This window comes from Zonotrichia leucophrys, chromosome 3 (assembly GCF_028769735.1).
Source record: "Zonotrichia leucophrys gambelii isolate GWCS_2022_RI chromosome 3, RI_Zleu_2.0, whole genome shotgun sequence".
NCBI classification, from domain to species: Eukaryota; Metazoa; Chordata; class Aves; order Passeriformes; family Passerellidae; genus Zonotrichia; species Zonotrichia leucophrys.
In genome coordinates this window covers 10631075-10646102 of record NC_088172.1, presented here as the reverse complement: position 1 = coordinate 10646102, position 15028 = coordinate 10631075, and the positions used below count along the sequence as shown (strand labels likewise).

General features: G+C 35.6%; 1 protein-coding gene across 5 annotated transcripts in view; it reads right to left on the bottom strand.

The window, feature by feature from the left end:
- COL19A1 (collagen type XIX alpha 1 chain) overlaps nucleotides 1-15028 on the bottom strand; it is a 172947-nt gene that overhangs the window by 35737 nt on the left and 122182 nt on the right. For all 5 annotated transcript variants that reach the window (XM_064707334.1, XM_064707337.1, XM_064707336.1 and 2 more), the window contains 7 exons: nucleotides 9668-9721; nucleotides 5110-5172; nucleotides 4305-4349; nucleotides 3332-3367; nucleotides 2396-2431; nucleotides 2234-2287; nucleotides 1100-1153 (listed from right to left, as the gene is read on the bottom strand). In XM_064707334.1, the coding sequence (XP_064563404.1) occupies nucleotides 1100-1153; nucleotides 2234-2287; nucleotides 2396-2431; nucleotides 3332-3367; nucleotides 4305-4349; nucleotides 5110-5172; nucleotides 9668-9721 (342 nt within the window). The remainder of the gene's footprint in view (nucleotides 1-1099; nucleotides 1154-2233; nucleotides 2288-2395; nucleotides 2432-3331; nucleotides 3368-4304; nucleotides 4350-5109; nucleotides 5173-9667; nucleotides 9722-15028) is intronic.

The window sequence follows — 15028 nt, the reverse complement described above, 5'->3', positions numbered from 1 at the left end:
AATGGACAGTCAAACATTTTCACTAAATAAAGTATGTTCCCGCCTTTCTTTTGTCTTAATCTTCTCATCTTTCACATTTTAATTTTAACTTCAGTATTTTCCCTTTTCCTTTTCATGAAGGATTTTTATAAATGCAGAGAAATGAAGATAAATGAAAAAGATTAAAATCTAAATAGAAACTATTAAATAACAAGTAAGGCTTAATTGGGTTCTTTCACAATACTGCAACAAATACAGAAATTTTTTTCCATGACTGTTCAATGTTATTCAACCAACTATTTAGTCAAGCATTTTGTTAAGAATACCAGTAATTTTCACAGTAAAGGATAAAATTGCCCAAACTGAACAGTAAAATCTTAGTATGAAACTTAAACTGGACTGGAAAATGAACTCTCTCAGAAAAAGACAAGGAAACACATATTGGTTTAATTTTTGTTCTCAGTGTAAAACACAGTTTTGTGTACACTGACATATGACAGATGACAACATTTTCATGCCAGTAGTGAATGTTCAGCAGCTGTGTTTGCTTTCTCTGCTGCATTCTGTACTTAGTACAGACAGCTACTCGTTTTACCCAGGCATCCAAACTAGAAGCATAAGAAAGAAAGTACCCTAATGAAGAATATTCTGCTTATACCAACACAAAACCATTATGGAAATGAAAATTTATGCTTACTGATCATGGCCTACCCTATCCATTTTTGATATTGGTATAAAATACATACAGCCTCCCCTCTCTCTTTTTTTCTAAGGATTTCCCAAATTTTTTTTAGTTGGGCCAAGCTCAAGTGGTGTCTTAGGAAAGAAAGAAGTAATTCTTATCTGCTAGATGACTCTTTGACAATGTAATTTAATGTAAAAAGTAACCCCAATATCCAGATCCACTCCAGGCTGTCAAGCAGTGTAAGAAGCACGATATAGATGGTTTACTGAAACTCAAGATAATGGCCTGTTGAGGGAGGCATCCCATCCTACTGTGCTTCAACCTCTGATAGCTGCAGCACCACCCACAAAGGAGCAGCTATGGTGACTTCTGTGGCACTGCTTCACTGTGCACGCACCCCAGCTACAGCTGGAGAAATGGCACATAAATACATACAGCTTCTCCTGGCAGTCCCCTGGGTCCAACAGGTCCTGGAGGGCCTTGCAGTCCCTGTCAAATGATATAATACACACCTGAGGCAAAGGTCAATCAACTACTGCAATATGGTGTAAAGCATTCTTATATGCAAATATATTAAAACATCAGGCATTTAGAATTGTCTTCCACATGGAGTAAGAAGGACAGAGTTTGCTCATTCTCCCTTACTCTAACATTTAGTTCTGTAAGTCTTGTGGATGGATATGTATAAAATCCAAAGTATGTATATAAAGCAAATACAAGTAAATACAAAGGGAATACCTAAAGGGAAAGACATAAAAAAAGAACAGATCAAGACTTCAAGAATCATTTTTACAACAACAATTTTGAGGCTTTTATAGCCACATCCATTCTCACTGGGTCTTCTTTTCATGATCTAAAAACTAAAATAATATCCAACATGAATACTGTTGGGTGGCAGTTAGATTTAATATTTCTAATTCTGTGTTTCATACAATTCAAGGCACCATGAGAGATTCTCAAGAATGTTTGTGCTTCAGTTACTTATTTCACAGAATCACACAATTGCAGAATGGGTGAAGTTGGAAGCAACCACAGTGGGTTGTCTGGCTCAACCTTCCTGCTCAATCAGGGTCACTCTAGAGCACGTTGCAGTTTCTTTCAATGAGGGAGACTCCACAACCTCCCTGAGCAATTTGTCCCTTGTTCAGCCACCCACAGAGAAAAGGTAGGTGACTCCTCATGTTCAGGTGGAATTTTCTGTGCATCAGTTTCTGCCCATTGCCTCTTGTTCTATTGCTTGGCACCACTGATAAGAGCCTTGCTCCTTGCCTCACTAAGCATAAAGAGAATTCACCCAGCTAGCAGAGGATTTCTAATTGCAAAATGGGTGCTCATATTCTCAAGTGAAAAAATAACACCTGCGTGTTGCTTGCATATTCCTTTCTGTGCGACACTGAGAGCAACAAGAGCTTCATGTAAAACATAAATTTTATGTAAAATAGCCATGATCCACCTAAATAATTTGCATTCTTTGCCCATTAATACTAGCTAAAGAGTTGATAGCTTCGGAGTCCTTTTATATAACAGCACAGAATGCAATTGTTATTGGATGAAATAACATTCACTTACCTTTGATCCTGGATTTCCAATAAGACCAGGTGGTCCAGGATCTCCCATTTCACCCTAATGATTTTGTTTGAGAAAACAAAAAAAACCAGGCTTACTGCTATGTCTTCTAGTATCAGCTATGCATACTGACAACATATACAGTATGTACAAGTCCAAAAATACCTTATTTCCTTTTGATCCCTCCATTCCAGTCTCTCCCTGAAAATAGTAAATGGAACTATAAGAAGTTAGAAATTAAAGTAGGATCAAGTAAGAGCTTAATTTGCTACCTTAAAATATTGTTATGCAGTTTGCAGACTTAAATATTGAGAAAATATAAAATAATTTCTGCTGCCTTTTGCAAACTCTGAAAGACATAGCAGCCTAATTTCTTCTGCAAGTTTTCCCAAAGTTTTAAAGGAAAAATGTTTGAAAACACTACATTTTCTTAGCAGCATTTCCAGTCTATTCATCACCACTACATCTCTTCTGGTAACCAATATTCACCTCCAAGCCCACATATTATTACAGTAGGACTTATTCTGATTATTATAAAATGTTAATAAAAAATCTCAGTAACCTTGAGTTTTATATTTAAAAGCACAACTAGTTTTGGTCAAATATAGTAAGAGAGGACAAAAAACTAATTACAAATTCGGAACATAGGTAAAGAGAGTCTTACAGAATGAGTGTTCTGAAAATTTGTCTCAAAATAAGAAAAAAGTTATGCACACATTAAACAGCTGTATGAGAACAGCCTGATGTTAAATGCCACACTAGTGGCATCAAAACAGCACAGATAAGGCCACATAAAACTTTCTGGAAAAGCTGAAGGAAAGAACCTTCAGGGAATAAAAAAAAAATCATGTGCTCTAAACTCAGTTCATGGGCAGTAGCAGCAACAGAAATGCTGAAAATCAGGGCACCTCTGTTTTTTATTTATAACCTGGGAGACCTTGATGGACATGTAAGAAGGAGACAATACATATGCTATTCCACATAATCCCTGCATCTAATGGATGTCTACAAAGAAAAGAATTACAGAATGAATATGGTGTGACAGTAATCTCAACTGTGTATTATTCACAGCAGTGAATATTCAAAACATATTATACTTACTGGGTCTCCTTTGTCCCCTTTTTCAGAAGGCTCTCCCTAAGGAAAAGTAGAAAAGAAGTTAACAGATTTATTTAAAATGCTAAATAGCACATATGTCTAGTTTTGCTGAAGAGTCCTGGAAAATGTGGCTATTTAAAAACTGTCTAAAATACAAATATATGTATTAGAAAGTTTGCTTGAGAGATGATGTTGATTTAATGCCAAGACCATGACATTCATGATCCCTTCAAGCAGGAGCACAAGGGAGGGTCAAGAACATGAATTAAAGAGAGTAATCATGCATCCAAATCTGAAAAATTCTCAAGCACAGGTGCTTTATAACACAGAGAATCATAAACCTGTTGTATCAATGGAGTAAAAATACTGTTTCTGCCTGCATGAAAATTATATAGGAATATATAGGTATGACCAAAGAAATCAAGAAGCCTCACAGCTGAATGGGAAAACAACTATTAATCAGTAGAACTATGTACAGCACATGTTCCTAGAAAAGCAAAATACACTTCTGTTCCCAAGTAATACCTTCTGAATCATACTGTAGAATTTATGCTTAAACTAAAATATACTAAATAAGAATGTTAATGTGCAAATTTTAATAATTTAAAGCTTCTTGTTTTTTCATATAGATATTGAAGATCATAACTTGAAAAAGTATGACTGTCACCTAATTAATGAGGCAGCCTCTGATCATAAATATATATAAAAATAATTTTAAATAGGTATTAAGTAACAGTCTGAATGCTATTAAAGCTAAAGGCTTGGTGAGCTGGTAGAACAGGGAAATTTACTTGCCTATGTAAATACCCTCCAATAAGGGGCTTGAATAAAGTCTAAGGACATTTAGAGACGGACAACTTTTCCCATACCCAAATATTTTCCCTTGATCTCCGGTATATTTTACAAGATTTCATTCAAAATCAGTACATTGCATCAACTTTTAGCACATGAGCACAGAAGTAAGGAATTAACTCACCTTTTCTCCTTTTGCACCAGTCATTCCCAATTCTCCTTTTTGACCCTTTTAATAAAATTAATTATATTTAAAATCTTTGTATTCTGGAGAATGTAAATAACCCCCTCCTCTTCTTTAAATGTACCTTTTTCTGTGAGGGCTACAAAATCTTAACGATTATTACAATGGAAATCAAGCTTAAACATCTGCAAATGAATTTAAATGGCTGTTTTCTATAGAAGATCTGCAGGCTTCTCAATAAAGTGTTGTCAATTGTGTCACATATCCAGAGCACTTGTCTCTCTTCTCTTAAAAGTTTGAAAGGCATGCAATTGTTAAAATATCAGTGAGCTCTTTATACAGGACAGATACCTATAAACAATAAAGTATGCATTCAGAATTAGATTTCCATGTAATTTTTAGAGGCTGTCTGTGAGTATTTTTGGTATAGAAAGCCTCATCGCTACAGAGAAACTGCTTTAAATAGTCATTATTTACTATCCAAAATATTTTCTGAATTTCAACTTTTTCAGAGTCTTTCCCACATAACTGGCAGGGCAGCTCATTTGACTTCTCAGATGGCATTATAGAAACCATCCATAATTCCTTCAGCATTTCCCCTTTCTATTCATACTAAAGGAGAAAGGATCACATGCTGTCTCTGCAGGATAACACAATGAGTGGATATTGGTCTACACAGATCAAAGTGCCAGTCATCTCAAAAATCTATTCCTTCAAAGCCCATTGGGATAAATCAAATAAAATGCACTGTGTTGAGGGTGGCAGGGACAGGTTGGGTAGGCCCAAATTCATCCCAAATGCTTACAATGTCTCCTTTCTGGCCTTTAAGTCCAGGGGTCCCGAGTATTCCCAGTAGTCTTGTGTCACTCTGGAAAGAAATATTACCACAAATATTAGAAAATGCCACCATTTAGTTCCAGTAACAACTTGTTTACCATAACAATTTATTGTAATTAACCAGCTGTAAATTCAGAAGTCCTAATTTACTACTAGAGAGGGAATAATAATAAATGCCCATGCAGTACAAGTAGGCAATGTGTTGCAGAACACATCCTTTATCACACATTCACACTCCTGCCACACTAGCAGAAAATGAACAAAAGCATAAAAGGCAAATGTCTATGTTGACAATTGCTATGCAAATCTATGATTTTTTTAAAGTTCAACACAAATAACATATTTTTATGCTCATTGTTACAAAGCATTTCTCAAGTATGTTCGAAAAGAGGAAAACCCCCAACTTCTATGAAAAAGAACTGAAAGCTTTTTACTTTGGAGTACCATGAAATTTAAAAAACCATAGAACTAATTTAAGTCTACTCCAGCAGAAAGACAAACGACAGGGAACAGGCTCCTCACATTGCTTCTCAAGGAAGACAGACTTAAGGACCAGAAGGTTCAGGTTCTATACTTGCTCAGCTGTTATTGCACTGCATTTATTTACTCTTCTGTACAAGGTAAAGACACAATAAAACACAAAGCAAATGGTTTCCTTTTCACAAAGTCAGACATCCTAAGGGGAACATGTTTCTTTGCAATGACAATGGAAAAAAACCAAAACCCAATAACCCTAAAAAATGAGCTCCTGTCAAGAGCCAGGGAATCCCGATCCTAGAACACATGCCACTGGGGTGAGCAGGAACCCTGAGTAAGCCAGCTCCCCTTGCCATATCCCAGTTTCCATAGCTCTAAAATGGAAAAATATCACAATGAATAAATGTGCCATTTACACTGTGTTAATATTTTCAGAGGATGGTAACTGAATATAAATTGAAAAAAAAATTATTTTAGAAATGCTAATTTCCTGATGGATTCTCCTTGGTGTTTAGGGTTTGTAACACTGTGAGTATACTAATTATCAAAATCACCTTCAGAACAAGATGCAGAAACCCAGATATCTGAGTACTGATGACAAGTAGTTGACTACCACTGGGCTGAGAATCCAGGTGTCTGTTACTGTGAGTACGCTACAAATTATGATTTATACTCAGTTGTGGTTTCTTTTTTTTGTATATATGAAGGGGAAAAAAGGGGAAACAATTACCTAAAAAACCAAACAATTACCCTTATATTCTTTGCATTTTTATAGGTAATTTGCTCTTTAAAACCAAATGTTGGTAAAATACACCAAGGCAAAAAAAAATCTTAGAAAGTTAATGCTGAATTATCCCATAATAGTCTAAAACTACTACAAATTATAGTGATTCCAAAACATTTCCTGACCAGATTATGTTATAGTTTCAATTTCTTTGTGTTTTGGTTTAATTTTCTATTTTTATGTGTTGGAGAACATTGTTGATGAAACTGATTTAGATGCCCTTTCCAAAGATATTTAGAAGCAAGTTCACTAAACGACCTTATATCTCCGTATGGAAAATGGGTAAGTATGAAGGATGACAAACAGAGGCCTTGAAGACCCAAGCAAAGGATAACAGAGGTCTGAGTGAACAAAAATGCAAATCATGAGGCACTGTGTATCCATCTCTGAAGGAATGTAACATACAGGGCAGAACTAGTTTCTTCACAAAAAGAAGAGAACAAAATGCGTTTATTGAACACATGTAAAGCATCTGATTCATGCTGAAAATGCAAAAGACTTAACAAGAAGGAATATAAGAACTGTCACCTGTAAAGAAAGGCACACAGGAAGAATGAGGGCAGCAATGCTCTCACTGCCTCCCACCCCATTAGGGATCAATGCTACTACTTATCCTCGGCAGGTTCCTCTCACCTTCATTAAGGCAATACTGCTGATCTTGGTTTGCTGTTCAGCACAATTTGCTGCTGCAATCAGCAATTGTATTTATAGTGCTCTTTCACTGCATACATGGATCAAGTAAATGATGCTTCTAAAGGCTTGCATCCAGCCTCCTTAAAAATCACTCTGATAAAGTGATTGATGCTGACCCAGAAAAATCCTGCTTGCAATAAATTATTTAAATACATTGTGAAATTACCAATACTTATTACAGCAATCAGAAATTGCCATACAGCAATTAGAAAATTTGCAAATAATCAGATAATAAACAGAGAAATTAGAAAAACAGAAAAAACGTTGTTAATTATGATGGGCCTTAAGAGCCAACACATTTCTTGGTATCAGTTCCTCATGGTTCCTAGAAATACTAACACAAAGAAGCCCTACTAATATTCTTAGGATAAAAAAAAGAAAGGTGTGAAAATATTTATAACAACTAAAATGTGTTCAATACCTGAACACTTTAAACACCCAACTGAAAGAATACCTTGTGACATCCTTGAGAACTTGGATAAAATGATGGAAGATGACACCACCATTCCCTGTGCCGTAGGGAACCTCAAAAACCCCAGAGTATCACTCAAATATCATTTCACTAATGCTAACTGAGGCACACGGCAAATTCAATACTGGAATGTGAAAGACTGCTTGATATCTCCAAGGTGCTGTGGACAAAATCAGTTTCTGTCACAATATGTAACAGCATGGAGAAAAAACAAGTTACTGGTGCATACATCTGCCTAAATGAAACAATGGCAAAGCAGAGAAGCTGTTTTTTCTTTGAAGACCTCTTTGTCTTGTCCTTGATAGGAATATCTCAATCCCATCCTAAAATGTATAGGAATTAATAGGTTTGTTGTTGTAGACTTAAACTGACTCTAAGAGTCAACTTTAACTAGAAGTTTGCATATTTAGAACCTTCTACTTGAATCAGAAAGCCAACTCCTCTTTCATCTGGAATCAAACAGCATTTCCTTGTTGAACAGTTAATTGCTTAAGACAGAGTCATTAAAGTCTTCAAACTAGACAGCTGAAGTAAGAAGAAAGTTATCCAGGACTTAAAAGATAATTAATTTATAGACACATACCATCTGGTCTACATTTTTTTCCAGAAGATTGTTAGTTAGGAAATATTTTCCACCTTAAGATTACTTAGAGCATTACAGTTAAGATTGTTAGTTAGGAAATATTTTCCACCTTAAGATTACTCAGAGCATTACAGTTATAAGAAACACAACTTTTGGAGACAGAGCTGTGTCATTTCCTGAAGATCATCACTGTTTATATTTCTTCTTGCAGAAGTAACCTTAAAGAGACCATCATGATTAAAGAGATTGATAAGGCAGAGGTGGGGAATGAGTTTCCAAAAATATGGTATAAATAGAGAAAACATTGCTGGTATCAGTGAAAGCTTTTTGGTAGGAAAAAGAAACTGGTAAGGAAACCAAACGTGAAAGCCAAAATATGTAAAACTTCAATGCATGTACATGAAATAGGAGACCAATACAGAAACTAAGCCTCTAGGCATAAAAAATGCTCTATGCTTAACTCCTAATACATGCTTCTAAGGTGATATGCTGATTTGGGATGGATTAAATATCATAATTAATATCAAAGAAATCACTTCAGTGATAAAAGCAGCTGGAAAGGTATGTTTGACATGAATTTAACTCCAGAATCCCTGTTCAAGGAAAGATTTTAGCACTCATCTGAGAATGCTAAATAAGAAAAATACCCTGAATACATGTGCATTCTATTCATGTATAGTTAATGCATTCTAATATTAAAATAAATTAATTCCATCCAGGCTTGACCTGCATGACTTAAGTTGTGATACACACATTAACCACTGTACTGGGGAAATAATGTTGGAATAGTGCACCTTGAATTTTTGAACAAAATGGTTTTCTGATCAGAGAGGTTGCATACTCCCAAATCAATTAAGCAAGCTCCTCCATTCTCATACAATGGCAAACACTACCACAGCTTAAATGACTTGAAATACCTGCAATAAGAATGTAAAAGCTCTGTCAAGGTGAACACAGTCCTATGCAATTTTAACATTTTTGGTCTTTTAACTTCTTTTTGCTGCAGGTGGTTTTATAATTGACACAGTATTTTTATTAGTCTGTAATACAAACATAAGGACAATTCTCATGGACTGCTGGCAGATATTTTTTAAATTATGCCTCCTTGTCTTTCTATTTTACTCTTAGAATCATGACAGAGTTGGTCAAGAAAGAAATATCAAGTTCAGTTTAAAGCAAATAAGTTTAGAAATGGGGAGCTGGTGCTTCACACTAACAGCCTGGTGGTCCCCACATTTCCTTTCTGAGTTTCACCAATCAAAACCAAGTAATCAGAAGATGGATGGGAGGCAAGACACATGGCAGCAGGATAGATGACAAGGCAGGAATGTGACTGGAGTGTGGACTGAAACTTGTAAAGGGATGCAGAAAGGGGGCAGGAAAGAAACTACCTTTTGAATTAATTTGGAATTAGGTTTGGAAAGTGGTTTGGAATGAGGAGTCAAAACTTTCATCATTTCTCCCTTAGATACTACTTAGTCATAAACCCACACAGACACCAAATCAAATCTCCATACCTCATTATAATGCTTGTTCAATGAGTCCAGGATTCCTTTTAGTCCAGATGGGCCCTATATGGAAAAAATATGCATGAGAAGGTCATTTTAATTTAACAAATTTTGTGTTTGTTTGCATATCTTTTTTTAAAAAGCAGTGGAGATGTGAAAGTTTTTTTTTTGGGGGGGAGTGTACAGTAAATTATCTTCTGTAACTTCATTATTTCTTTTTTCTGGCACAGAGGAAGAACAAAGTTAGTTTTTAAATCTCTGAATTTTGAAAACCAGCAACTTATTTTCAAGTGAACTGGTCAGTCAGATCTGGCAGCAATTAAATCCATATAAATTTTAATACAAGTTCCTTCTGGTATGAACAATATTCTTGTTCTGCAGCATTTTAAAGCTCTTTCTACTAACTCGAAGCACAAGTTTTGATGTAGAAGCAGCTCCTAGTGTCAGTGAACAGCTAGGAGTTTAACCTGGGAGTACAGCAAGTGAAACTGAGGAAAGTGAGAATTCTCCAGAATATTAAGTCTCTAGTTTTGTTAGCATTGCAAATTTTTACTTAAACACATGTTTCATCAAGAAATTCAACACTGTAAAAGGAGCTTCCTGATCAAATTAACATTTAGGACAGAAACACTGAAAAATGTGCTTGGGAAAAAGCATTTTTGGACATTAAACCTGCCCATTTTTAGGCATATTCTGCCAAAAAGCATGCCCTCAACGAGATTTTTAAGTTTGATAGATGGAGCAGAACACAGAAAGTACCTTCAGTTCTTAAGACTCAATTAAGTTTACAAATTAGTGTAGCTGCTCTCTTTGAGTTGAAGCTTTCACACAAAGCAATATGAACAACAACCACTCATGATGGCTGTAAGAAACATTTGACTGCATTTATAAGATTACAAAATATCAAGTAAGTAATTTAGCCTGATTGACCTGGATGTAAAACAGACAGGGTGCAAAAAGCAACTCTCCTCCTCTGGGGCTTTTTATAATTACAATTTATCCTCTGCAGCTTTTGTTTTAGTGTGGGTACTAGGAAAACTTGGAGGCCACTTGAAACACCTCAGGTGTTTCATTCCCTCCTTCTTCCCTAAATTGGAAGAGACAAAAGTGTCTTCCTGTTAGTTTGAAGTGAATTGCCAGTTCAAATTTATGTTAAAATTAAGATCAATATGGTCGTGATGTCTTCACTAAGATCTCACTGCACTTTGATTTCTGATGTTAAGGGCAGAATTTTTACTTTGCCATCCATAATAAAGCTGGCAATTCAGAACTGGGACAGAAGCATAATGACACTGCCTAGACATCTCAACATCAACACTGTAAACCTGCTGTACTGAATCCTTTAACCCAGGATTCCTGGAGAAATCTGAAATCCTTCAAAGAGTCAAAAATAAGAACTTACTCTCCTTTTGCATTTGACATCATGTATCATGCTTCTTTTACAGTTTTTCCACAACTGAAACTGCTGCAGCCACACAACCCAGGAAGAAATTAATGCTGCCATCAACCCCAAACTCTCAGATATTATTTGTACATAAATAAATAATTTTTGACAGGATGAAAAGTACATTGGCACAGTTATGAAAAACAAGCATATCCTCAAAAATCCCCAGAATGTCTCATGACTAAGACAGTCAAGGAGAACTTTAGGCATTTGGGTTGCATTCTTTACTATGCCACAGCCTTTGTGTTACCAGTTTAGTATTTCCGTTTTCCAAAAATTGATATAAATTTAATAATTTTATATTTCTATAATTTTTCTATAATAAAAAACTAGTAAAACAAGTGTACAACAGAAGATATTTTTATTCAAGACTTTTTCCCAAACCACAGTATCTTTTCTTCCACAGTTTCACTACACTAATATAGTTGCACAGTCTACTCTGAAGTCTCTACAGACTAAAAAACCCCAGCAGCACTGGTTCGAACGTGGAGAAGCAATGAAATTAACAACAGTTGAAGAATTATTGTACCAGAAGTTTCTAGCTTTTGAATGAGAATTTTGCACATCTGCCACTTTGAAGCTCACTTGAGCAGGGCTTCCTTTTTTTCTAATATCAAGTTGTGTAATTGAGAAAAGCGAAGCACACGGTGTAGAGTTGTATGAATAAGAAAAGAACTGAAAATGTGTCCTGATTGTTTCCCAAAATTGCAAACAGGTTTCAGATGTTATTTCTACAGACAAGGCAGGAATAGAAACACAGGTGCTTACAGGGAAATAGCTCCAAACTGTGAAATTACTGGGGTTTACAACATATTTTCCTCCCTTAACTTTTATAGTTCACCTGCATTTCTGTAAAGATGAGACTGTTGAAAAAATCTACCCAATCTCACAGTCCATGCATAAAATGGGTAACAAGTAAATTGCATTGGTTGCATCTCAAAAATAGGCCATTTCAGAGAACACAGTCTGCAAGTGACTCAGTGCAGTTACTTTATCCCTGTATTTCACTTTGGTGTCTGCCCATTAAAATAAGACCCAGTTTTTCTGTTTATTTTAATGCAAAACCTCATGAAACTCATCAGGGCAGATGTACAATATTGCATAACTATTCCAAAGAGCAAATGGAAAAAATTATGAAAACATGATGTCTGTCACAATAGGACATAAGAAAGAAATTACATTTTGATATGGATAAAAAAACCTTTATGCATAGAAACAAGCAATATGACCAACCTTTGCCAGCCTTTCCCACACTTTAATGGAAGTGTTTCCAATATTCTTCTAAGAAGCAGCTGAAAGTCCAGGAGAACCAGAAATGCTACTGACAATTTTCACTTATCATTGCTTTGATTTCTTCTTTATTTTAATTAAGTGATAACATTCACTCACTCCCAAAATATTGGTAGAGGAATGACAGTATTTCCTGAGGCAGAGGAAATGAAATTTCCAAGGTGAACTGCTGGCTACTTAGATAACTAGTTTGGGGGCACTGACATATGTATTGAATCACAACAGCAAAAGTGCATGTAATTAAATGGAGAAGTTCAAGTGAACTCCTCTTCTGCATCACATGCAATGCAGACAAAAATGAAACCCTGTTTTAATTTAAAACTTTAGGGAGTAACACAAAGCTCATCTTACAAGCAAACATATTGATAAAAAATATGAAGTTCAGCCGCTTGCAAAGGTAAATGATAAACTGAATGATGAGCTTCAAAAGCTATAGCAATGTGAAATGAATCAATTATATCTATTGGTTGAAAACAATAGTTTAGCTTTGGATGTATCAGTTTAAGGGAATGAATAATTGTGATTACAGTTTCCTAGCCAGTGATTTAACACACCCTAGGTTGCTTTCCCACCTCTGCCACAGGTAGCAACACTGGACAAGATTGTGTTTGCCCAGAACAGGCAGCCCTCATGCTTCTAACCTTTACAAACCAGCACTGATAACATTTCACTTCTGCTAAAGAATAATTGGGCAGAAGTCAGACTCATCTCAAAGAATTTTTTTTTATACTGGTGCAAGTCTTTAGCACAACTCTAGCTCATCACTCTTGATTTTAAAAACAAGCTAACCCACTAAAATGGGAGCTATTAAGAAATGGAATTGCTCTAGTCATAACAGTTCCAGTAGAGACAGAGAAAATTAGGATAGGAAAGATAAAGTTAACCCTCAATAGAGAAATGAGTAAAACTCTATTGTCTGTTCTCTAGCCCATCTATGTAAATAACTATACCTGATGATTCATGTCAAGGCAAAAATAAGTAATCAATAAACCCCCAACCTCAACAGTGACAGACATCAGGGACCCCATCCTGCTCTGAATCCTATGGAATTTTAGTTAGCAGCTACGGCAGAAGAAAGCAACCAGCTCAGTTCTGCACTCTGATAAAAATGCTGTTCTTACAACCTTAAAGCACCCTATTATCATAGTAATTCTTTTAGTTTCATAAAATCAGCATTTCAATTTCAGTGAAGAGCCATGCTGAGCAGGGTAACAGCATGTGACAGTCTCTCTTTCAGAAGACTTTAGAAGAAAATGGAAGTAGGCAAATACATAAAATACATTTGAAGGATACAGAGATATTGATTTTACAATCACAATTTTCAGAATGCTTATGAGAGCAAAGTGAATAGTGTGTTTAACAGAAGATTTTCACTGCTATCCAGGAGCCTTTAAAGTGGAGAAAAGGTCAAAAAGCACTAGAGGGAGCTGCTGCTCCACTTGGATTCTTGTATTCAGCACAAATTGCTACCTGCTGGATTGACACGGGTGTGAGCTCACATCTCGGCTCTCCTGTCCTGAAATAACAGGACAGTATTCAAAACCAACAGCAGACATCAAGGATGCACACTACCAATTCTGAACGAGAAGGGAATCAAAGAACACCTCAAAAGTCTAGAATATGTAATAGACTTTAAACCAATACAAAGGAGGAATATATTCCATAAGTTTACAAAAATATTTTTTATAGCTGATCAATAAAATTCCTCATTGACTCCTTGCCTTTTTATGGGCACAGGACTTGTTCCAAAGAGAAAAAAAAAATAACATAAAAGAAAGGATAAGGAAAAAATTACACAAAAGAAATTATATCTGGAAGAAATTTCATAGGAAGTCCCACTTTAACTGAACAGTTTCATTACTAGATGCCAATCAATCTATGTTTCTGACAGTGATAGTTTTTAACCAAAGCTATGCAGATGATGTTAAGGGACTAGAAACTTACACCAAGCATTAATTTTACTGAAAAAATTCCCCAGAAATTAGGTTAGGGAAAAAAAAGAAAAAAGATGAGATACTGGGAGAAGGTTAGAAAAGTCTAAAATGCTGCCATGCTACAAGTAGATTTTTGACTGTTATCAGGTGCTTTTACACTCCTGTCACATGAAAGCACAGCATGTATGCTGACTGCAATTTTTGTAGCTTTCCAGTTTTCTTTAATTTTACCACAACCTTTTCCCACAAATCCCTGTATGTGCACATTGTTATTAGGACTGTCCTGTATAATAAATACCCTGAGTATTGTATTTTCTTATCCCAATTTTTGTGGGGTTTTTTTTTGTCAGTACTGAGCACTTGACTGTTCTAATATATAAATGAAATACTTAACATCATGGCATAAACTGATAAATAAATTAGGTAAACTTATTAATTTCAAACACACACTTCATGCTGTAGCTACCCTAACAATTAATGACTGAATCACCTTTTTCTCAAAAAAAAATTTCCTATATTTTTGAACACCAGCCAAAACCCTTTTTTTTTATGCTGGAGAGTCTAATTTTTACATATTCAGCCAATCAGTTAACCACTCTGTACTGTGTAGGCCAAAGTTATGACAGCAAGCACCCTGCAGGTGTGAGTGCTCTGTTGCACTTTGGGAAAGCCAAAGTAAGGGCTAACAATGCATCCATGTGC